The 23,425-nt window shown below is 55.7% G+C and overlaps 10 protein-coding genes across 10 annotated transcripts; 5 read left to right on the forward strand and 5 right to left on the reverse strand.

Moving 5' to 3' along the window:
• Positions 1-665: 665 nt before the first annotated feature.
• On the forward strand, positions 666-1,574 carry PG998_003080 (uncharacterized protein; the record flags this gene model as incomplete). The annotated part of the gene is made up of 1 exon (XM_066869898.1): positions 666-1,574. The coding sequence occupies one exon, from the start codon at positions 666-668 to the stop codon at positions 1,572-1,574; it is 909 nt and encodes a 302-aa protein (XP_066733648.1).
• Positions 1,575-1,624: 50 nt separating this feature from the next.
• On the forward strand, positions 1,625-5,807 carry PG998_003081 (uncharacterized protein; the record flags this gene model as incomplete). Its single annotated transcript, XM_066869899.1, has 3 exons — positions 1,625-1,955; positions 2,011-5,274; positions 5,344-5,807. The coding sequence occupies 3 exons, from the start codon at positions 1,625-1,627 to the stop codon at positions 5,805-5,807; spliced, it is 4,059 nt and encodes a 1,352-aa protein (XP_066733649.1).
• A 2,370-nt stretch (positions 5,808-8,177) lies between these two features.
• On the forward strand, positions 8,178-10,165 carry PG998_003082 (uncharacterized protein; the record flags this gene model as incomplete). Its single annotated transcript, XM_066869900.1, has 5 exons — positions 8,178-8,665; positions 8,718-9,010; positions 9,065-9,215; positions 9,276-9,477; positions 9,557-10,165. 5 exons carry the CDS (start codon positions 8,178-8,180, stop codon positions 10,163-10,165), a joined length of 1,743 nt encoding a protein of 580 aa, XP_066733650.1.
• Positions 10,166-10,449: 284 nt separating this feature from the next.
• Positions 10,450-11,998, reverse strand: PG998_003083 (putative exopolygalacturonase; the record flags this gene model as incomplete). Its single annotated transcript, XM_066869901.1, has 3 exons — positions 10,450-10,818; positions 10,884-10,941; positions 11,004-11,998. 3 exons carry the CDS (start codon positions 11,996-11,998, stop codon positions 10,450-10,452), a joined length of 1,422 nt encoding a protein of 473 aa, XP_066733651.1.
• Positions 11,999-12,537: 539 nt separating this feature from the next.
• On the reverse strand, positions 12,538-13,350 carry PG998_003084 (uncharacterized protein; the record flags this gene model as incomplete). Its single annotated transcript, XM_066869902.1, has 1 exon — positions 12,538-13,350. The coding sequence occupies one exon, from the start codon at positions 13,348-13,350 to the stop codon at positions 12,538-12,540; it is 813 nt and encodes a 270-aa protein (XP_066733652.1).
• Positions 13,351-13,860: 510 nt separating this feature from the next.
• On the reverse strand, positions 13,861-15,738 carry PG998_003085 (polysaccharide lyase family 4 protein; the record flags this gene model as incomplete). The annotated part of the gene is made up of 4 exons (XM_066869903.1): positions 13,861-14,783; positions 14,827-14,956; positions 15,011-15,459; positions 15,525-15,738. 4 exons carry the CDS (start codon positions 15,736-15,738, stop codon positions 13,861-13,863), a joined length of 1,716 nt encoding a protein of 571 aa, XP_066733653.1.
• Positions 15,739-17,436: 1,698 nt separating this feature from the next.
• On the forward strand, positions 17,437-17,742 carry PG998_003086 (uncharacterized protein; the record flags this gene model as incomplete). The annotated part of the gene is made up of 2 exons (XM_066869904.1): positions 17,437-17,675; positions 17,703-17,742. The coding sequence occupies 2 exons, from the start codon at positions 17,437-17,439 to the stop codon at positions 17,740-17,742; spliced, it is 279 nt and encodes a 92-aa protein (XP_066733654.1).
• A 717-nt stretch (positions 17,743-18,459) lies between these two features.
• On the reverse strand, positions 18,460-19,797 carry PG998_003087 (uncharacterized protein; the record flags this gene model as incomplete). The annotated part of the gene is made up of 4 exons (XM_066869905.1): positions 18,460-19,035; positions 19,137-19,361; positions 19,426-19,585; positions 19,730-19,797. 4 exons carry the CDS (start codon positions 19,795-19,797, stop codon positions 18,460-18,462), a joined length of 1,029 nt encoding a protein of 342 aa, XP_066733655.1.
• A 560-nt stretch (positions 19,798-20,357) lies between these two features.
• Positions 20,358-20,795, forward strand: PG998_003088 (uncharacterized protein; the record flags this gene model as incomplete). Its single annotated transcript, XM_066869906.1, has 1 exon — positions 20,358-20,795. One exon carries the CDS (start codon positions 20,358-20,360, stop codon positions 20,793-20,795), a length of 438 nt encoding a protein of 145 aa, XP_066733656.1.
• Positions 20,796-21,180: 385 nt separating this feature from the next.
• PG998_003089 (uncharacterized protein) lies at positions 21,181-22,544 on the reverse strand (the record flags this gene model as incomplete). The annotated part of the gene is made up of 4 exons (XM_066869907.1): positions 21,181-21,390; positions 21,453-21,784; positions 21,849-22,239; positions 22,356-22,544. The coding sequence occupies 4 exons, from the start codon at positions 22,542-22,544 to the stop codon at positions 21,181-21,183; spliced, it is 1,122 nt and encodes a 373-aa protein (XP_066733657.1).
• Between the last annotated feature and the right edge of the window lie 881 nt (positions 22,545-23,425).

Consider the following 23,425-nt stretch of genomic DNA (forward strand, 5'->3'; position numbering starts at 1 on the left):
CGGGGTCTTAGACGTCCAGGTTCGGTCCAGTATCGATGAACCTGCTTAGCTCCTCGGCACTCACCATCTTGTCTCGTTATGGTGGGCATCTCATACATGTTTTTCCTGCTTCTTTTGCTTCAAAGGACCGGGTACGTATGCCGGGCTGTGGCTACCTGACTCCTGTTGGTCAGACCTATAGTCTTCATTCACTGCCGCAACCCGAACCCCGCGTTTGGGCTTGGGACATGCCAGCTGAACGAAATCCAGACTTGACATGCTGCAGTTCAACTCGATAGGCAGGCGCCACAATGCAGGGAGAAGTGATCGGTCAAGACGAAAATGAAACCTGCATCTGTCAATATTTGCTTGTCGTGGCTTGGCTCGTATATGCAGGTCGGGATGCAGGCCTGGATACAAGTGATTCAGGCATGCATGAAGTATTGAGTACCTCGGTATCTTGTAAATATGCAGTTACAGAGCCCTCGATACAGTGATACCTGCTGCTCCCGATAGTTACATACTGATGTAGCTCCTTCTATTGATACCACATCAATCTGGTCAAGTAGCTGAAGAGTGATCCATTATACCCTTGGGCATCAGTTGATCGTCGTGGAAGCTTCAGAAAGCCTATGGAGATGAACCGTTAGACCTTATTGTTTTGTTAAGTTGATCCAGCATCCAAGATGGGTTCATCGTCTACGCCAACCGGACTCGCCAAACCACCACAAGGCTCTTCTCCAGCGCCAACCGGCGATGCCAAACTATGCTACATCTACGCCAGCTCTGCCGGGAAAGCCCCGGCGGAAAACACCACAGTACTTGCATCAACCAGCAAGGCCGATCTGTTTGTGGCCTCGTTGAACAAGGACAAAGTCATCGTTCTTTCTGCCCCTCCAGGCCCAACGGCCAGCTTCGATGATTCCGACGAGACCAAAAAGTGGTTCCAACAAATGGACAAGGGGGCCGCGTTGGATCTGACAGCGATCGATGATCCTCCGCCGAAGGATATCAAGAGCTTCCTAATCACGCTCTCAGAGCCCTGGCCAATCACCTTCAGTTCAGCGGCCGATGTTCTATCCTTCACGTTCGGGCCTGATCTTGAGGACCCTCTGCATCCCAAGGCAAGGATTCAACCTCCTGGCATCGACTCGACAGGCAATACTTTGGTTTGCGGTCTCGATTTTGCCAAAACCAAAGACATCACTGACACCAAGTTGGGAGACCTGTTCAAATACGCAACAGGGGGCCTCGTAGCCAACTTCCCGCCCAAAAAGCTGGCAGACTTGAAGGTGGCCCTGAAGAATCCTGGGGAGTCTGCTAAGCCTAGGCGAAATGCCTTGTGGTTCAATCCCGGGTCTGACAGACGGGTCGACATCCGTCTGCAATTCCAATTGTCTGTGTTTGATCCGCTACAGACGCTCCTTGGGTCTGCCCTCAAGGGCTTCACTCTTACCAGCGCCGATATCATCTACCGAAAGACCACGGTTTCTGCTGAGACCGAAGATGGAAAGACAACGCCTATAGCGAGCGGCTCTGTCGTGTTTGACATCGAGTGCAATGTCAAGGGCAGCGCAAAGGATGCCCCCAGGTGAATATGGCTGCCGGCGTTGAGTTTTCGCCCTCGGCGGTATCTCTCACATTCATGTTCACCTCTACTGATCCGCTCATCGGAGTTCTTCGGTGGCTTGCTGATCTCATTGGAGATTCCAATCTCGAGTCGTTCGTCACTGGTATTCTCAACAAGCAAGAGGGTGGCTCCAAGGTACTCGCTGACTTCTTCCTCCGGCGATTGACGGTCGGTCTGAACATGAAAGACCCGGAGAAGCCAAAGCTGTCTTCGTCCTCATTCGACATCGAAGTTGCAGCCAATTTTGGTCGTAGCTCCACTCCCAACCCGGTGCTTTTCCTCATCTCTTATCAGTGGGACAGCGTCTCGGGTGGGTTTGGCACGATCGGCGGTCAGCTATGGAATGGTCAGCGAATCTGTTATGGTTTCGGCATGAGATCATATGCTAACACGACAATTAGACTTCACATCAACTACTGACTGGGATCTGCTGCCTTATCAAGAGATCTGGTCCATCCTGGAGCCAGTGACGCAGAACCCGGCAGAGTCACTCGAGATTGCGGCCCTGATTCCCACTCAGAGAATCGTCAACATCCCTGACACGTTGCCCTCTGTAATCGAACGAGCATATGTCAGCTTCTCCAAGGATACGTTCAACATTGGCGGCACTGTAACGGCAAAAGAGGTAACAGCTGGAACCGCCCCACAGCCGTACCTGGGCTTAGTCTCGCTAGATGCCTCCTTTTCTTGGGGCGAGAGCCGGTCCTTTACCTTGGACGTGGAAATCGACGCCGGCATCCAGCCTAGCCAGAACTCCCCCGACGAACTTCCTGCTCTCCTTGTGGGCAAGTTCAACTATGACTCCTCTGCCAAGACATGGAGTCTGGATGCGGCTCTCAGTGGTCTATATGCGTCAACCCTTGTCGAGTTCTTTGACGAAGATGCAAAGGCACATGTTGGACCGCTCATCAATTCCATTTGTATCGAAACATTGGATGTAAACTACACCTACGAGGCGGTCCAAGACGGTCCCGATAAGGGGAAGTCCAAGACCAGTACCTTCAAGATCGAGGGTGACCTCATCATTGCCCAACTTCGTCTTGGCCTCCACTTCACTCATGATAAGGACGGCTTCGAGTTCAAAGCCACTGTGAATCCGAAGAACAAGGATACCAAGATAGGAGACATACTTTCAGCCATTCTCGGCGACGATAACGTTGAACTCCCACCCTTCATCACTGACATGAAGCTGGTTGACGACAATGAGAATGCCTTCACGATTGAAGTTGCGAAGAAGAAAACAACGTTGAAGGACGTCGAGGTAGTCTCGTTCCAGTTCCTTGCGCAGCTCGTCATCGGCAAACTGCACATCGATTTCGGACAGCTTCACAGCACAGACTGGGGCGTGACGGCACCGTCCAAGCGTCTCATCAAAGGTGCCATCAACGGCTTCCCAACAGTGGAAGTCGAGATACCTCTGGTGGGCAAGTTACAGCAGCCTCTCGACGAGCTGTACTTCCTCTGGGTACAGGACCCACCAGACAAGTCGGCAAAGCCTCAGCCCAATAGACAAGCTGGACTCACGCGCAAAGACATTGCACTGCTTAATGCCAGTCTCCAAGATCAGCTCATAGTCAAGGACAAGTTCAAGACACAGAGCGACAAGGACCTTCTTGTCCCAGCCGGCTGTCACTTCGCTGTCATCATTCATGGCGACACTGGCGAGCGATCGTGCTTGCTAGACTACCCGTTCATGAAGCCAGATGATACCAAGAAGAAGACCCCAATGGCGATTGCCGAGTCGCGCGTCACTGGTAAGCCGGAAGCTCCCGCTGAAGATGACAGCGGTGGTGAAAGCGCGCAAGCACCGTTCAAGAAGAAGGCTGGCCCCCTGTCTATCAAGAACGTCGGTCTCAAGTACAAGAACAAGAAGCTGATCATCATGTTTGATGCCACTCTTGTGATGGGCCCGGTGGGCTTCTCTTTGCTCGGCTTCAGTCTCGAGGCAGAGTTCGAGACTTTGGACAAGCTTCCCAAGGTCGACGCCAAAGTCGAGGGTCTGGCTGCTGCGTTTGACAAGCCTCCGCTGACCATTGCTGGTATCATCCGCCACGGAAACACGGGTGGCGTAGACTATTACGCCGGCGGCTTGGTCGTCGGATTTGTTCCATGGCAGTTGCAGGCGGCCGGCTTCTACGGCATGGTGACACCCAAAGGCCATCCTGAAAAGGAGTTCCGGTCTATCTTTGTGTTTGCCAAATTGGACGGCCCCTTGATAACGCTGGAGTTTGCCGAGATCTCCGGCGTCTGTGGCGGCTTCGGCTACAACAGCAACGTCCGTCTTCCCGCGGCCGACGAGATTTACAAGTTCCCGTTCGTGGCCAGCACCGACCTCGGCGGCGCCGACGACGTGCTCGCGACCCTGGAAAAGCTCATCGACCCGAGCCCGGCCGGCTGGTTCCAGCCGCTCGACAGCACGTACTGGCTCGCGCTGGGCATGAAAGTGGACGCGTTCCAGATGCTCAGCATCGACGCCGTCGTCGTGGCGCAGTTCGGCACCGGCGTCAAGCTGGGCATCTTCGCGGTCGCGCTGGCCGACATCCCGACGGCCAAGTCGCCCGTCAAGCTCGCGCACGTCGAGCTGGGCATCGCGGCCGTCGCCGACCTCGACTTCGGCACGCTCAAGATCGAGGCCCAGCTCTCGCCGCGCTCCTACATCTTCAGCGAGGCGTGCCACCTCACCGGCGGCGCCGCGCTCTACTACTGGTTCGACGCGCCGCAGGCCGACCGGCGCAACGTCGGCAACTTCGTCTTCACGCTCGGCGGCTACCACCAGGCCTACGTCGTGCCGCCGGGCTACCCCAACCCGCCGCGGCTGGGCATCCAGTGGAGCCTGGGCAAGAACCTCAGCATCTCGGGCGAGGCGTACTTTGCCATCACGCCCAAGGTCTGCATGGGCGGGGGCCGCCTGCACGCCGCCTTCAGCGCCGGGCCCATCGAGGCGTGGTTTGACGCCTTTGCCGACTTCCTGATCAACTACAAGCCCTTCTTCTTCAACGCCCAGGCGGGGATTTCCGTCGGTGTACGCTTTAATCTCGACCTCCTTTTCATTCATACACACATCTCAGTCGAGATTGGGGCGCAGCTGTACCTATGGGGACCGCCACTCGCAGGCCGTGTGCACGTCGATTTCTGGATAACCTCGTTCGATATCGACTTTGGCAAGTCTACAAATGACGACGAGGCGTGCACGCTGTACCAGTTCTACAAATTGGTCCTGCAGTCAGATTCCTCCGTGTCCGCATCGTCGCCTGCCGCGTTGACTTCCGGAAAGGAGGTCGCCGCCGCAGGGGAACAAGACGATCCTCCGGTGCCCAAAAACGAAGGCCACAACTTCCTCGCCTTGTCGGGCCTGCTAAACCCGGACGAGAAGACTGAGCGGCCGACCGACGATCCGTGGATCGTGCGCGCTGGTACCTTCTCGTTCCTCATCGCGTGCAAGATGGCCATCAACTCGGTCAAGAACGACCCGGACAAGGACCCCATCATCACGTACGGCAAGCCCGAAGCCGGCATCGATGTATTCGGCAAGCCAATGCGGCTCACCAAGCCCATGTCGTCGGTTTTGACGGTCGTGGTCAAGCAGGACGGCGTCAGCAACCCCGACGAAGGCTGGCAGTACGAACAGAGCATCAAAAGTGTCCCTCAGGGCCTTTGGTCCAAGTGTAAGTTTATCTCACCGCCTATCTGATGTCCATGTGACTTTTGAAGTCATTTGGTTAACAATCTTGCAGACAACCCAGACACCGATCCCCACGGCCCCGGAAAGAAGGACGTCAAAGAACTGCTCAAGGGCGATCCCGGTGGCCTGCCCCTCATGATGGGCGTGCAGATCGTCGCGCCCAAGGCGCAAATGTCGGCGGACCCCTTCCCGGCCTTCGACGTGGACGACGCCAACATCCAGCGGCTCCGGGCCTCGCGTCCGTTCCCCGCCATCGCGCAGGCGGACGATAGGTGGGCGCCTGGCGTGCCGTTCACGGACGAAAATGTCAAGCAGCAGTTCGACGCGGTATACAACGGCTGGACCAAGCCGGCGATGGGCATGGGCGACAAGGGGCAGAGTGGGTTCGTGGGGGTGCTGGCGCAGAGCTTGAAGTGGGATAATGTCGCGGGGTTGAAGGCGATGGCGGGGATTCCGGAGCGCTTGAGGAAGGGGTTCATGGACTCGTATGTTGCGGCACCATTGATGACAAAGTAGGTATCCTTCTGAATATAGCATCACTTTTCTTTGGAGTTGTAGGGACACATCGTGCTCGCCCATGCTGTTAGTTATCGAAAACATCCACTATAACTACTGGAGGACTCAGAGGGCTGGGCGCGACATGGACCTGTGCGCCGCAATTGAGATAGCCAATCATTAGCCATTGTTACTTGTAACACCATAGCATTCTCCCCTTACATATTAACCGATTGCAACCCCGCTCTCGACGTCTTGTTTTCAATACGTAACCCCCTTCATCATCCTCACACAACATCCCCATTGGTTTCCCACCCATTGATTCTTCGTGGACTTATCGAACCGGCCAAAACCTCCCTGAGTCTTTTCACTTTACACGAACATTCCAAAGTCGGTACCGGTGACATTGTTATCATCACAGCTCTCCAGCATGTCGTCAGACCAGTACCAACGAATTATATTCAACTGCCAGATCATTTGGGGAAAAGGCGATTATGATTTTGAAATCGAGGGGGAAGATTATGATGATCTTGATATCGTGGGGGACAATTCATGTTACATCGCATTTGTTCGACAGGACTTTGGTACCTACTTTGGCCCGTATTTACTGGTGGTTGGACCGTACAGATCAAGCGACCAAGCTTGTGGAGAATTGGACCGAGTACTCGACTTGTCCGCTCGGCAGAAAGAGAGAGATCGCGCCAACCTCCCTCGCGGCGGAGAATGACGCCGCCGACAGAAGCGGGGGAGGGAGAATCATAGAGACAAGTTTAACGAACTGTATTGTTCTTTTAACGGCCTCTTACTATTATGATTTGGCAGTCAGTGTATTAGGGATCCCCTAGAAAGGACTTGCGAATAGCGATAAACGATGGATACCAAGGCATACACAGTGTCTAAGAGAATGAACTTGCCTAAAACTATTATCTTAAACAAGCATGCATGGCTGTAATGGGGATACGCCTATAGCTAACATTGGAAAACCGATCACGTTCCAAAATAAATGAGCTTAGTACACTTGGTGGAAATCCACACTAGACTCAGCTCTACAGGGCTGATCGGTATTGCATTGATCGTTGGCGGGGCGAGCGAGATGGTTATATTCCGTGAACTAATACTATGTCTTCTATATATCTCGAATACTGCAGACCGAGATCAGACACGTTCTTATATCTCTGAGCACCACCCCAATTCTTCCCTTTGACGATTGACCGGCTCTACACCATAAAGCAAGCATTCACTGTCTTTCCAAGGAGTCTCGGGGTTCTGCAAACCCATAACTGTGTCGTCGCCACACCTAGGAAGGTGGGCTATGCCTGATACTCGGGTATTCAGATTATGCGCCGTCCAAATGTTTAGCTAACTTACCTATGAGCAACCACAATTGTACGAGTTGCCATACAGGGAGCTGCACTGCTTCTGCTCTGCCTGGTAGAACGACATAGTCCTCCAACATGGCTGTGCTGGCGGCGGGCACGGCGGTGGGGAAGCGGTTCCGGCGTTGTTGTTGTTATTGTTATTGTTCCCCGTACGGATGACGATAAGAGGTAATGGAATGAACAGTGGAAAGAAAAAGAAAGCGTTGGCCTGGCCAGCCAGGAGGGTCAAGCCAGTTACTGCAATTCCATACTTCATGGCGACGAAGAGTACTAAAGTGTTTTGAATACTTGGATGGGTCAAGGACGATTGTAGAGTTGAAGAGAGACAGGCGACGTGGAGCGGGCATTGGAAGAGATTGTGCTCTTGACTTGTGTGGCTTGATGGTCTTATATAGCTATCCGCTAGACACTACCAATTTCTTTATACTGAGACGTACATAAGAAGTGAGCCCGTTTTTGACGCACCTCGCTTGACTGAGCAGATTTCACCGAGAAGAAGATGCAATTTTGTCGTCGTCATATAGTTTCCAAGGAGGTGACGGGCAGAAAGGCGGGGCGGGACGGCGAAGTCAAATAGTTATTTTAAAATCTAAAATAGGCTTTCCATTATGGAAACTATAATTCTGTTACGAGGGGTTCGTCCAATGTCTCCCCGTCTGCAGGAAATGCAGTATTCGGGCTTCTAAAACCCAAAACTGTACCAAGCCTGCATATATTGTAGTATTGCTTGCAGGTCACGGACATCTTCGTCTATACAGGGTCCAACAACACGGGAAAGACTCAAGAGCCTTTGAGACACGATTTGGGCGCTTGTTATATAAGTTGACAAGCGCGCCCATTTACAACACCGACATCATCCCTCATTGACCACGACATCATTCAACAAGGCGAATCAACACCCTATCAGAAATGCATATTGCTCGTTCCAGCGTCTGCTGGATATCTCTGGTCACCGTTCTGGTGCCAGTGTCAGCCCAGTCGACATCGGCTATTTGTGCCAAGGAGAAAGATCATGGGACGGAACACACGTTGTAAGTTTCCTCTATTTGTGATTCGCTCTCACTTGCTCATACTGGTGAACATTAGCAATGGGAAGACCTTCAAGCTGTACTGCAACACCGACATCAAGCCCACCAATAACATCCAGATCGTGAACAACGTGCTCACGGCCGAAGCGTGCGCGGAAATTTGCAGTACGAGGGCTGACTGTGGTTACGCCCGGTATGCCGCCAAGTTCAAGCGCTGCATTATCCGACCTCCCGTAACATCTATCGTGGAAAAGGCGTTTACGAACTCAGCGACAGCGAATGGCAATACCTTCGAATGGGTCTTCGTTCGAGATGCTGCGCCTTCACCTCCACCTCCACCTCCAACCTCTGGCGACTCTAACGGTACTGACAACATCGACCAAACCATCCCAAGCCCTGATCAGGACGGGTCGAACAACCTGCCCGCGTACGACTGTACAAACCAACGAGACCACGGAAAGCAATACACCATGTAAGAAACCCCTGCGGATGTCGCGTTGAGGAAGATAGCTGACGTTGTGCAGATCTGGAAAGACGTTTGAGCTGCTGTGCGATCACGGAAACATTGACACCGGGTATCTGACTGTGCCTGTCACTTCGCTGACAGAATGCGCGGACCTTTGCGCCCGAGATGCCGCCCGCTGTGGCAGCGCCGAGTTCCACGTCGGATCGAATATGTGCGAACTTGAGCCAGACGGCAGCTCAGTGGGCATTGTTGGCTATCACCTTTGGGTTCCCAAGACGTGCCCCAGCACCCCCCGTCCGCTAGCCGCCGGTGCAAGCCCTCAGATCACCACGGATCTCACCTGCCCGATGAGTAGGTCTATGTATAGCCCTTGGCATGTTACGTCGCTTTCTAACATGGGTGTAGATGATGGGAAGATCTACCAGGGCGTTGACGGGACCTGGTACTACATCCAGTGCTGCTCCGACTCGGCCGGGGCTGTCATAAAGGGGTTCGAGACGGCCTCGAGCCACCAGCAGTGCATTGACAAGTGTTCCGCCTCCAGTGAATGCAACAGGTATAATACACAACGCTCGCTAGACAACCTACACCCCTCAGCTTGCTAATATTGCACCAGTGCTTCCTACGACGCCGCCGCGTCTACCAACAACTGCAAGCTCTACGGTCTCGGGGGGTACTCTACCGCCCACAAGCCCGGTGTTCACCATTACTACGCCACCGAACCGCCCACTGTTGCAGCGAACCCCTTTGACACGAAGAGGTGTTCCACCCAATGCCCTGAGGCCGACGGTCAGATATTCGCCAGCCCCACCGGCGAGGTAAGTTGCCCTCCGCCGCCGTAGTCAGTCAAGGAGTAAATACTCCGCATGCTGACTTTCTTCTCCTCCCCTGTGGCAGAACTTCGTCATGTCCTGCAAGAAGCGCCACGGCACCACCTACCTCAAGCAGACCCCCGACCGCTACCCCACCTTCGCGTCCTGCATGAAGGCCTGCGGCGCCATCCCCGCCTGCCTGAGCGTCGACTACGAGCTCAAGACGCAGAAGTGCTTCTTCAGCACCAACGCCAAGAACCCCACCGTCGCGGCCGCGGCCTTCGCGAGCGCCCACTCGGCCGGGTGCGCGGGCGCCGCGTGCGGCAGCAGCTGCAACGCGACGGGCTGCGACGACGACGTGAACGCGGGCCCGCTGGACGCGAAGAGCTACTACGCGTGCGACCGCGACCACGGCAAGCCCGTCACGGTGCTCGGCGTCGACTTCTACGTCGCCTGCCAGCACGGCATCAACAGCCACCCGTGGCGGCCCGTCGCCGCCGCCGCCGACCACGTCGCCTGCGTCGAGCTCTGCGCCGCCGACGCGGCCTGCGGCGGCGCCAACTGGATCGGCGGCGCCAGCTGCTTCCACCACCCGGACGTCAACCGCGACGGGAGCGCCGTGTCGGTCGACCAGCGCCTGGACTCGGACGCGTTCGTCAAGGTGCCGGGGAACTTGTACAGTGCTCTGGTGTGAGCGCGTGCGCGCATAATCGTCACGTCTTCGAGGCTTGTGGGGGAATTGGTACCGAGGTTTTCTGTTCTGGTTGTTGATTAGACGATCTTGAAAGGGCAGGGCCGTCATTGGGTGTTCGCTGCACATTTATCTGTGAATTCAATCGAGAGAGAGAGCAGTCGTCTGAAATGTCCGCCAATAATTACGAGATACTTATGAACAAACATTGTGTTTCCATGTAGCTAGAAGACGTGGCAGTGTAACGAGAACGCACACATGTTTATATTGAACAGTTGCTCCAGTATCTACAATAGGACCACGAGCCCCCCGCCCGCCCGTCTAAAAGGGGGCGGGATCTCGGCCAGCGGAGCCTTGCACTTCTTCTTCAGCGCGGCCTTGGCCTCGTCGGAGTCAGCGGGCACGCAGTCCATGCCGATGCCGCCCTTGATGCCGTCGCAGATGATGAGGGGCTTCTCGCCCTCGGCGGCGCACGGGCTCGTGACGGTGAAGTTGCGGAACTCGATGTTCTCGCACACGGCGTTCGGGTTCGTCGAGCACGTCAGCCGCGCCACGGCCGTGCCGTACTTGCCACTTGTAGTCCCGGAGAAGTTCTCGAACAGGATGTTGGTGATGTTCATCTGGGACGGGTACTCGGCGCAGGTGGACGAGTTGATCTGGTTGGGGTGGTGAAGTTAGCTGGCTGTCCTGATATGGGGGGATGCGAGTCACAGCGGCTTACGTTGAAGTAGCAGGAGTCGATGAAGGCGGAATACTCGTTGTTGGCTTGCCAGAAGTTCCTGCCAGATGGTTAGTCTATCCTCAACATTTCCCATTCACGTCGCAGCTTGGGTATACATACCGGAAAGTGACGTTGTTGATGAAGCCGTAGCCGACATCGGGGCCGGCCCAGGTCTTGAGACGAGCGCCGTGTTGGCCGTTCAGCAGCCACACGTTCTCGATGACGACGTCCTGGACGAAGCTCTTCTCGCCCTTGTACTGGCCCAGCGACCCCATCGACTGGCCGTGGGTGCCGTTGCAGTACATGGTGTCGACGTGGACGTTGGTGGCGTTGGACTTGGGCGAGAAGCAGTCGTCGCCGACGTTGACCCAGACGCGCTCGACCGTCAGGTCCTCGATGTTGAGCGAGTCGAAGAAGTCCGAGTTCTTAGGCAGGGCGGTGGCGTTGTTGGACTCGGCGGTGCACATGACGTCGGTGAAGGAGACGTTCTTGGACGTGACGATGAAGTTGGTCCAGCACGGCGAATCCTTCTGGTGGATGCCCTCCATGGCGAAGTTGGTCAGGTTCTCGCCGTAGAACAGGATCGGTCGCAGGTACGTGTTGCTCGGGTCCAGGATCTCGAGCCCCGCGAACTCGTTCCACCACCGCTGCCCGTTGCCGTTGAGCACGCCGTCACCGTACAGCTTGACGTCCTTGCCGCCCCACTTCCAGAACATCAGCGAGTTCTGGAACGGGTGGGCAAAGGCGTGTTCTTGCCAGTAGGGTGTGTCGTTGGTGAACTTGACCTCGCCGTTCCAGTGGATCTGCACATCGTCGAGGAAGGTGAGGTCCAGCGGCTTGCCGATGACGTAAAGCTCGTCCTTGGGCAGGTAGAGCGTGCCGCCGTGGTTGGCCTTATGCAGGCCCGCCAGGAAGTCGTCGGCGACGTCGTCCGTGTCGTTCTGCGAGGCCCGGATCTGGACAATGGGGCGCTTGCCGCATCCCTCGGACCGCTTGTACGGGTGCTTGGCCCGGAACTCGTCGATGTTTCGGGGCACGTTCGGCGGCAGCTCGACCTGGTGGGCAACGGCGCCCACCGCGGCGGAGATGGCTAGGAGGATGGACGAGGACCGCATGGTGTTGGACTACAGCGACACGAACGAGGGCGATGATACAGGCTCATCCCAGGCGAATAGCTAGCAGGACGACACGCGACTTTTATCTTTGGACCGGCGATACATCATTCTCAATATTTCCAATTAGCCAAGCAGGGCCTGCATATACCCCAAGACACAAGCGAGATAGTGCTTACTTGGGACGTCAGCAAGCTATCTTTCCACCAATGGCATTCATCACCTGAGTAGAAACTGGTGAGCTGTGCTATAGCCGACCGACTTGGCTCCTAGTCAATCGAACCGTCAACAAGTTGGAGAAAAGGGGCCTGGACTGTTCGCCTCTTTATGATTGATGGAAATCCATAGGGGCGCGTCCGTTTTACAATTTCCCCCTCGCACCCTGGCCTGGCCGCCCCATAAGTACCCCAACTTCCACTAATCCACCCCCGCATTCAGTGCTGGATCCAGTGTCTTTGCGGGGAGAGTCCAGTGGAACTCCAACGGCCTGTCTTGTTGTTCTGCCACACCGCAAGTGTTGCCAAGTCTTCATACGTGATAGCCTACTGTTCCTTCAAGGTCACATAAATCTTGGAGCAGTCTTGCTTGGAAGGGCGCAACAGGTAAACCAACTCCCCACTCTCGTCCTCCTCGCCCCAGGTCCAAGCATTGATGCTCGAGACAACCTCCCCCTTGAACGGGGCAGGCGGATTGGCCCAGACCGCCCTCACCGCGTCGTGATACGCCTCGATCTGGATGCCCCGGAACCCGTCTTCCGCCGCCTGCCGCATCATGCGGTGCGCGAGATGCTTCATCAGCCCCTTGCCCGCCTCGTCCAGCTTGGTGGCCGTGGCGTTGCGCAGCAGAAGCTGCCCCGGCCCCTTGGGCTTCCAGGACGCCGGGTCGCGCCCGTCGCGGGCCTCGAGGGCGCGCATCGACTCGCCGAAGCCGCGCAGGGCCTTGGCGACGGGCTCGATGCGCGCCGCGTCGAAGGGCACGAAGCCGTCGTAGGCGAGCGCGACCGAGAGCAGGGGGAAGTCCATCTGGCGCAGGAGCGCGTCGCCGTCGGCCTCGAGGTCCGCCGTGTCCCACCACAGCCGCCCGCCCGCCGCGGCCGACTCGGCGCGCTTGTACTGGTACTGGGCGTCGAAGAGGCCCAGCGAGTGGCCCGACGCGATCTGGTGCTCCACCATGTGGTCCATCGCCGCGAACACGCGGTAGCCGACGCGCGTCGCCGCCGCGCCGGGGTACAGGGCGCTCCACACGGGCGAGCCGAAGGCGTTGCTGTGCGTCACGATGGCTTTGGCCCATTCCACGTGCTCCGGGCCGAGCGGGCGGATCTCGTAGCGGAGGGGGAGGGTCGCGGTGGACGGCATCTTGGGGGTTCGGCGGTGCTGGTTTTAATGTGCGATGTGCGATGAAGTGGTTGAATGGGAAGATAGATAATGGGAGAGGTTGCCGGTCAAGAGAAGAGAAGGTCGGCGTGTTAAAGAGAGTTGGGGGCCGTGTCTCTCCGCCAACCTGCGCTACACAAATGTCGAGTGCTGCGTAGTATTTGTAATTCTGTCTGTTCATGCAAGGAGATCTGAAGCCGTGACCCTCATTGGTTTGCGTGGCAAATACATGAGGCGCTAGCTTTGGTTTGCCCAATATGGTACTTTTACCGAGTTCAATCCTTGACAGGATGTTGCTAGGGTAAATGACCATCATATGAGATGTCAGCCTTTAGAAGGTAGCTGACCAGTAAGCTGACCACCCCCTTTGAACTGCCCAGCTTGAAATATCATACTGGGCGAGCGCTGTTGGCTCACTGCACAGCATTTGGCGAGACGGGAGTTCGTTACGTGATCGATATATAATGGCAAATGCTCCGGGCATCCTGAAGTTCAAGCCCACTCCAATATGATGCTGTCCCACATGAAGCCGCGCCATTGCGTGTACCGCGTGATGATGAATCCCAGCCTGTTGAAACCTTCCCTTAGAGACGCCCTAGGGATGCTATACTGGACGAGCCGCCACTCCCCACTCGTCTTCCCGGATCGGTACAGGGAAGGGTCGCTGGCGAAGGTGTCTTTGTCTAATGATCCGAGGAGCTGGTCATTGATCGTAACATCCATGGCAGTACTTTGCGAATAGCCGGCAAACGACAGGCTAAGCGTGGCAGACCCAGCCCTGTCACCAAGCGCCAAATCACTTCCGTTCAAGTAGAACTCGATAGTCCATGTGCCGACCAAGGCCTGCGCATAGTACCAGTCCGAGGTTTGGGACTTTCCCACCGTGAAAGTCAAGTTGGCCGGGCTCTGCTCCGATACCCCGTGCTGGTATGGAGGTCCGCCGTTGCGGAAACCGAGGGCCTTCTTGTCGAACTCTCCGATCGAGAATAGTCTCTTGCTTTGATCGGGTACGCTCCATGTCAGGGGTCCCAGTTTCGTGACGGCGCCTGCCGCGACTTTTATGCCACTCATCGAGAGATTGGTGTATACACCCGCCAGCGCGCCTCCGTCCGGCCACGCATACAGCCCGTAGGTACCGCTGCGCACATTTTCAAGTGAGAAGCGTCCATCTTGATCGGTTTGGGTGGTATAGTAGTAGTCGCGTCCCTGGATAGATGGCCTTCGGGCGGAGTCGGTGTCTCCTAGGAAGATGGCCGCTCCGGACGCAGGTCGCCCATCTGAAAGACGCAGATCGCCGCTAATCGCGCCGCGGCTTTGGTATGCGGCATCTTTCAGCCAAGAATACGGCCACTTTGCAAGCTCTTCGCTGGATTGCTCCTTGGCGTCCTCTACTGACCCCTCGTTCTCCAAAATTACTCAGTCTGATGTTCAGTAAGTAAAATAGATAGATACACTTACCAAGTACCAAAGCCAAGGGGCCCCATACCTTCCCTGCCGGCTGAACAACCTTCTCGCCCACACGGAAATGAGAGGTGTCTTGGACCACGTTGAGCTGCACGCTGTCTCCGGTTGCAGACTCGCGGTGTACCTATTCTCGAGTTAGCTCGCCCAGATAATTAGGGGTTACACGTTTCCAGCATACCGTCAACGTTTGGCTTAAATGGTCTGAATTGTAGTAGTCCGTGCCGGGATGGATATACCAAGAGCCAACGTCGGGGCCGTAGACACCGTAGAAGTCGCGTTCTCTCACGTAGTCGGAGAAGTCGTACTTGGTGATGAACGTGCCGTTGGCCAGCTGCCACGTCTCGTCCTGGACCTTGGTCGCGTTCTGGTACAGCGAGAAGTCGGGGAGGGGCTGGTTGCGCAGGTAGGTTCTGCCGTTGAGGAAAAGCTTCGGGTCGAGACGCCACAAGGTCCTCAGTATACTCAGGTCCGGCAGGGCTCTGTTCACGAAGTACTGGTATGCACCGGCCTGGCCGTCGAAGATTACCCAGTGCAACTCCCCTTCCTTGCACGAGAAGCTCACATCGATGTAGTCCTCACCTCGGGAGGTGATAGCTGCCGATGACCACACAAAGTTGTTTTCCCCGTCTGGGGTGCATGTTAGCCAGTAATCTATCGTGGGGTGCTTGCAATGGCCCTGGTGCATGCCATACCGTAGCCCATGTAATGGCCGGATGCCGACCCAACCAGCTCTGTCCCCCGGAAGTATACATTGGAGGCATATATTGCTCCTTGTGTGACGTTCCACAGATCGTTTCCGAATGTCCATGTGGTATTGCCGATCTGTTCCAGAAATGGTCCCCGGTTGGCATACGACAGTGTCACGCAGGCGAAAAGAGTACTCAGGGCCAAAATGATGCTGCACATCTTGATGGCAATTACCCTGGTTTGGCGTTTCGTCTCAGGCCAAGATTGCCTGTTGTTTATTTTGACAAAAAAAACCCAGCCTACTGAGAGAGTCAAGTTAAGGCCCCTCAGCGGCAGTATTAAAGGTCGACGACATACGTGCGAGGGGTTCAGCATTCACGTAGAAATGGGGTTGGGGTAAAAATGACGTGATTGGTGCTGAAATCGCGTGCGTCCGTACCATTTGTGAAAAGGCCTTGCCTATTTTCTTACCGGTCTTTTTACCCCCTCTTGACTACAAGAATCCCAGGGTGGCATGATAAATCGCTCTTAGGGCGAAACTTCTCGTGCCAAAGTGGAAAGGGTGAGAGCCAGTGTCTCCCCGGCCAGATCTCGATTCGATAGTCCCCGCCCAGAGTAGCTCTGAACTTACTGCCGTGCCACATACTTGAGTCGTCCGCAGATCGTTCTATATCGATCTCACGCTTTTAATGTATATCACCCAATCAAAGATGGCCACCAGGTTTTACAGTGGAAGGGAGTGGCAAAAATTGTAGACACTATCTCACCTGCCGTACAACCAGACTGTGCGTCCAGACCGAGTAGCTGGTTCAGGATCTGGACGTTGTTATCGTGTGATCGAATCTTTTAAACAGAGAAATGTAGCCAAACCGGGTTTTCATGGATGGGTCTGATGCAACCGCAGTCTTCTTCGGGTTGTACTTGACCGGAGCGGCCGGGTACTCCTATTCAGCAAGACGTTTCGTTGTCCAGCAACGTCCAAAGAACTCAGAAGGATCAAAGGCTCTTGTTTATCAACTATATACAAAAATTAAAACCATTTTCAGTCTGAATCTGAAAGGTACTGATATCAACGAGTCGCGGGTAAGGGCATAATATCGATTCATTGTCTGCTTCTCGGCTTCTCGTTAGCATCGAGAGAGAAGGGCTCTACTGCGGTGGTCCTGATGCACCAAGAATGACTTAGATGAGCGGGATTACCGACATTGGCTGGTGTTGTCTTTTGCCTCTCCCATTCTTACCAGGCCCCTGCCTCCCTGGCCCAAAGGCTGTCATGGCGGACCGAATCACTGTTCTTGCTGTTGCTCTTCTTCGTTATCATATACCTTTTTTTCTCGAAAAGCAATACTCTAATGACTTCATCGTCCCAGATTCCAGTCTCGTCACTGTAAGACCAAGAAAGGTTATGAAAATGGCTCACTAGCTACACGAGCTGATGATGATGCTGACGGTGGGTTGTACGGTTGAAATTCTTGTACGCTAGCGAAACACTCTTCCTGGGAGTTCCCCAGATGAGCTGCTTATAAATCCGAATAGGTAACACTGAAGATCTTGAAGCAGTATCGCTTTTATGTGACTATGTCATGATCTCGGTATGACCTTCCTAGACACTGGTTCAAATACTGCGGCAGACTTTGTGGTTGTCTCTGAATTGTGTTCCATTGTAACTCGACTTGAAATACCATCCTAGCTCCGTCAAGCAGATTGATCAACCTCAACTCCCATTTCACTCGTAGAACCATGCTCATCACAGTTCGGCTGTTTATCAAATTCACTGGTTAGGTTTTCTTGACCTAGTGTTCCCTCAGGCCATTATATAACTCCCCCAATAGCCGCAGAAAGCACGCTGTTGGCAACGCAAAAGCTGTCCAGAACTTGCACCAGACTTTACTCCTACGCCAAAAGTTTCAAGGGATCATGCATTCCGGAGTCACTATCTTTCTTGTCTTCGCCGCCATTCTTGGTGCGAATGGTATACCCGACGGCGGTGTAGACGGCTCTCGATCCCCCCCGCACGACATTGATTCCAAATTCAAGCGTGATGGATACGACTGCGAGGGGAGTGGACTGTGCAAGACTCTCAGTGTTGCTTGGTGTGATAAGGCTGTCAACTACAACCTGAAACGTGATGATGTGATTAACTATGGCGCCCCTGGGTATGTTTCCCCTTTCCATGGCAACAGTTGTCGAATAAACCAGTACACGTCTTTGAAACTGATCTGACATCTTGACAGGAGTGGAAGATCAAACACAGGAACTTGTGAGATTAGGTGCGGAATCTTCATCCAGGGGAAGCCACATTGTGCGGCTTCTGGCAATCAGATCTGGTATGACTACCAGGATATCAGAGCAAGTGGTTGCCAGAAGTGCGGTACCAAGCACTGGGGTGACGGTTGCATGACGACTATTAATTACGTATCCGGATGTTCGGGGTAGGGTTTGACCAGAAGTGTTATTGGTGACATTGCTTTGTATATTGGTTAGGCTATTTTTCTATGGGACAATGCACACATGTTTAGAAAGAATAGACCATACTGCGCAAGTCGCGGCGTTGATAACTCAGGGGTAGCGTAGCGTGAGGCTAGAGCTCCCTCGAACATCCGCGAGAAAGTGTGTGTGAACCGACCTTCCCACCTTCGCTGTGCATCAGCCCTCCGCTGAGACCACATTGCGACCCGTTGCGTTAGCCGACACCCCCTTTCTTGGTGCGTATTGTCCAGAGGAAGTACTCCCGGCAGACTAGGATACGTTCTATGAACTGGTATCTGATGTGAATTCCACCACCACTCGAATCACACATTGCAAGAACGAAACCTGATTTGATCTTCGATAATTTCATTCAAGTTAATAATCCGTAACGGCTAACACATCACGTAAGTGCCAAAAACCCGTATCACTGGCCAGCCTTTCCTGGTCTCAGCCCCATCAAGTCGCAGCCCCTCAATACAGAGATTCGTAAGTATAGCACAAGGGCCCCTTCTGGATGTGCATCAAGTCCTTGACTTTCAACTCGACCCTGCCGTCCCCCAACCCGACCCAGACCGGCGTGTCCAGCGTCGCGTTGCCGCCCAGCACGTTGGCGTAGTCGAACATGACGAGCGGGCCCGACATGTCCTTCTCCCGCCTCGCGAGGTCGCGCGTCTGCCACGACCACCAGGCCCGGTCGACGTTGCTGTGGTGCAGAAAGAAGATGGGGTCGGCCGGCGACGCGTACGTGTCCGTCATGGTGCCGTACAGCCCGCCGACGCCCCAGTGGCCCGCCGGGTGGTACGACTGCGAGTCGGTCACGAACTCGAAGTCGCCGTAGCGCCCGAGCGCCATGGCCGCGGCGACCTGGGCCGGCGACGCCCGCGCCCGCAGCGAGTCGAACGAGAAGTCGCGCCGCACGCACTGCAGCGCCGCCTTGGGCTCCACGTTGCTCTGCGGGCCGAAGAAGGTGCCCAGGCCCGCGAAGGGCCCGTCGGCCAGGCACCCGCCGCCGCTGCGGTCGGGGATGTCGTTGGGAGGGCCTACCGTCTGTTCAGGGGCGGAAATTGTTAGCTTGAAAGGGGACGCCCACTTGTCTGCATCGGGCGGTGGTGACTTGAATCGTCACCGGCAGGGGCGGAGGAACTTACAAAGCCGGGTAGTTCCGGATGGCTCAAATTGCCAGGGATATAGGCCCCGTTACCGCCGAAGCCAAGCGTCGTGTCGAAGATGGGCGAATTTAGGAATGCCTCTTTGCTGCCCGTGTCCAAGGTCCAGTCCCAAAAAGGCTGACCGAGGCTGCGGTCCCACCCACAGGACCAGAGTGCCTTCTCATACTCTGCCAGGAGCAGTCGATGATAGGGATAAAAGATTCCCTTTAGCGTGGAGAGTCAGCGGATCCTTTTCGTAGCAATGGTTACTAGAGGGGCCGATGCTCACCACAAAGTGCACGAAGTCGGTCTGCTTAACGTGAGTGGCCAAGAAGTCCTCGAACCGGTTTCGGACGATGGACAAGGTAGAAGTAGCAGTGCCGGGCAGCGTCATCATGCATTGGACTGCACGGATGTACTGGTGGCGCTGCTCGTCCGCCAAATGACGCCTGTCATCATGTTTGGGTCAGCACCTTTGTTGCAAGTGTGTGCATATTGGCGTGGCAAAAGAGTGCTCGGACTCGATCGTGCAGATGGATGGACGTTGTATCATGCATGAAGATGACAGATGGGAAGGATGCGGGCCAACGTACCATTCCTTTCGCACGTAAGGCCGGGCGCACGTCTTGGATGGGGACTGGGGAGGAGGAGGTGCAGCCATTGCGGGCAGGGCGGAAGTTGCCACGAGCGCCAGCAGGGCGGCCGTCCATGTCGAAACACCCATCATTATATGCAGAGGCAAAACAAGACCAGAAGTGACGATTAAGACGGAGGGGATGGACAGGAGACGGACAGGAAATCACTACGCTGGCGGCGCATCACACGATGCATTTTATAGTAAGCAAAGAGCCCGAAATGGGCTCATTCTGACCGGGTTCACATGTATTTTGGCTGCAGCAACACGGCATACGGCATGCAGCGCCGCGCAAGATGGATAGCGTCCAGCTTCATAAGCACGAATTTTCCAGCCAGACGGAACCGAACGGGCTTACGATCCCTTTTCGGGTGCGATGAATGTTGGAAATGGTGTGAGCGGCCTTGATTGGCTCGAAATCCTGGATCCGGATCCCCAGCCCCCAGCGCCGCCGAGGTCCACAGGGATCTTGTCTGCATGGCCGCGGCACAGCACAACACGACCAGGACCCTTGCCAAGGCCTGATTCAGAAACCCGGCGATACGGCACAGTAGTCCATATATAAGTCATTTCCCAACCTTGGCCGCATGCAGGGCGTCTATGGACCCATGCCGGATAAAAGCTCGCTTTCGGGGCCGAGTTGGTGCCGCGCCGCGACTCGTCCCATTTCTCTCGTACGAGCGGGCCCTCCAGCATGGCTTGGGGAAGCATCCACCTCCTCGAGATCTTCCACGTCGAACTCCCTGAAGTCCGCCATCGTACAGTCGTCCACTGGATGTGCCCATCCCACCCGCAGAGGTACGCGAACATGCGGCGGGCCGCGTGGGCCGCAACCGCAAGCTAGAGCACGGGGCTCTTCGGCACCGGCCGCATCCTCACCTTCACAGATTTGGGAGATCGGCGATATCGTCGAGGGGCACCCGGGCCGGCTTGCTCCCCCTCCTCTCAACATCTCGCGCCAGCGTTTGCAGGCGCGGGAGCCCGCCGATCAACTCCGGCACGGCCGCCGGGGCGGCATAGACTAACAAAGCCAAATCCAATTCTTGATCTCGACAGTGGGACTTTTACTCAGTTGCTCGTTGCACGCACGGTGCTATAAATTCTCGGATTGCAATTAAATATATGTGAAGCCACAGTTTTGCAGTTCTGGGTGTGGTTGATGCACAGAAGATACTGGTATTATTCTATACCCCATCCTCTGTGTTAAAGGGGTTGCTGGTCAGATGATGAGAGTGTTTCGGGAACCCTTCCGGAAAGGGCGACATAGAATTAGCTTCGACATATGAGACTGCATGATACACATCTTCTGGGCAAGTGCCATGTTCAGTCACGTCACTTAACAAGTCTTGTATCTTAACTGTTTCATTAGAGTTATCGAAGCCAAATCGCTAGGTATATCTGTCCATATTATTAAGGCGTGTATTTCTTCCAACCATCGGCCGCATTGTCCGCCCGGAGCGCTTCCGTGACGACATGCACCTCGGTCCTCTTGTAGATGCGGGCGCTGACGGCGTCGGCGGCGCTGCCGGCGCTCTCGGACGACGACAGGCCGGCCTCCATCTCGATGGTGAGAGGGTCCTCGTCGGACTCGAACTTGGAGCGGCGGCGCGTCGTCGTGATCTGGGACCGGAACGTGTCGTTCTCGGTGGCGCGCTGGTAGTTGGCGTAGTGGCCCCCGGCACGGCGCCCGACGAGTGGCCGCCACCGCCGCCGCCGCCCGACCGCGTCAGCGGCACCCCGAGCGACCGCAGGCACTTCTCGAACACGGGCTTGCAGAAGGGTGTGCACGCCGCCACCACCCCCAGCAGCTGCTCCAGCACCGTCCACGTGCTGATGGTGAAGTTGAGCGCCGGCCCGTCCACCCCCGGATCCCCGAACTTCTGGATCAGCAGCGTCTTTATCAGCGAGCTCACGCCGGCGAGGAGGCCCAGCGACATCAGGAACCCGATGACGACACGCTCGCGGCGCGGGCGCTTGAGGTTCCACAAGAAGCTGATCGGGGCGAGAGACAGCACTGGATTTGCGGGTTAGGTCTCGGTCGGTGCGTTGGAGAGGTTTCGAGAAGGATCGGAACATACTTATATCGGTGGCTATGCTGACAACCGCTCCCGTCAAAGCCGCGGCCTTCAGTGACGAGGGCGGGAGACAGGTCGTCGTCCCGGGTTCGCTGAAGACGCCCCAAGCGGCCTCTAGGGGCCGGCAGGAGAAGAGGATGAACCACATGTTGCCGAACCCGTACACCCCGGCCAGGGCGATGTTGGTGTAGACGAAGCCCTGGAACCAGTAGTCCTGCTTGACGTGCAACAGCGTCAGGCCGAGCGAGGCCTTGATGAAGGCCATGGCCATGCCCCAGACCGGGATCGCGAGGAAGGCGCCCTTGGCACCCTCGAGGACGGCGTCGGGCGTCTTGGTGCCGGGCGTCAGGAACATTTGCGGCATGAAGAGGCCCCAGTCCGTGATGGTCAGAGCCTATGTCGACGGGCGACGATTTTACCGGTAAGCAAACCTGCGTGGGAAGGGAGGAAAGTCGAGCGCGCAACGGACGGGGGAAAGCCGAAGCAAAAAAAAAAAAAAAAGAAACTTACATAACCCACGGTGATGCAGATGTCGGACAGGACGCTTCGGCTGCGGGTGCTTTTCGACATCCGGAAGGCGTAGGTGGCGGTGGCCAGGACCACCAGCGGGATCGTGACGCCATAGAAAACCTGCGCGGTATGCGCCGCTTCGTCGCTGATCTCGTCAATCCCATGCAACGGTCCGGCGGCGGTGTTCATGTTGGTGATGTTGGCCGAACAAAGTCAACGACGAGCAAACATCGGATCAATTGAGCATCATCCTCAGTCGCCCAGACGGCGGTTCGTCCTGTAAGAAAAGATCGAATGGATGTCCCCTATTTGGCAGTTAAATGGATCTCGTCGTGTCATCCCGACCGGGGTGCTGGTCAGCCTCAGAAACGTCGCGCCGTATTGGGATAGCAAGGCCGTGATGGCGCACCGACTAGTTGAGCATGGCGTCCACCCCTGCAAGGCGCGCTGAGGAACAATCTGGAACAGCAAATTGGGACTGAGATTTGCCTTGACTAGTGATTACCTCTTGAATCCATCTGGGATTGCCAGTTGATAAGATGTGTTCTTGCAAATGCTTCACTTCTTTCTACTCTCTTTGGCCACATAACATGGCCAGTTGGAAGGGATGCGATCAACCATATGCACAGTAAATCCGGAGAAAAAAAATACACTTTGGTTCATCGAGATAGGGCGTGGGAGGTTGGACTCTCACGGCGCGAGAAGAGATCCTTGCCTCCAGCAAAACCGACGATGATCCCACGTTGGCCCCCGGTCCTCGTGCGTTTGGTCACCACGTAGCATCCCATCTGGGCATTTAGGTTTGGCAAGCCGGAGGTTCCGCACCACTCAACGGGCCAATACCCCATGTCGTCGTCGGCGTCTGGCCTCGTTTTGGGAATAGCGTCGCTGGCCCATCCCCAGCAGCTCCACCCGACCGGCATGAAGCCGACAAGGTGGCCCCCTGGCAAGCCTGGTCATTGTCGGAGCGGAGGCGTTAGAATTACGACGGGCAGAACGGGGAACCACGACCCGGAACTTTGATTTTGCGCATTCAGCGCCGCGGCGGGAGTCCGCACTCACTAGCTGGT

The sequence above is a fragment of the Apiospora kogelbergensis genome (assembly GCF_038363985.1).
Source record: "Apiospora kogelbergensis strain CBS 113332 chromosome Unknown utg000002l_segment0_segment0, whole genome shotgun sequence".
NCBI lineage: Eukaryota > Fungi > Ascomycota > Sordariomycetes > Amphisphaeriales > Apiosporaceae > Apiospora > Apiospora kogelbergensis.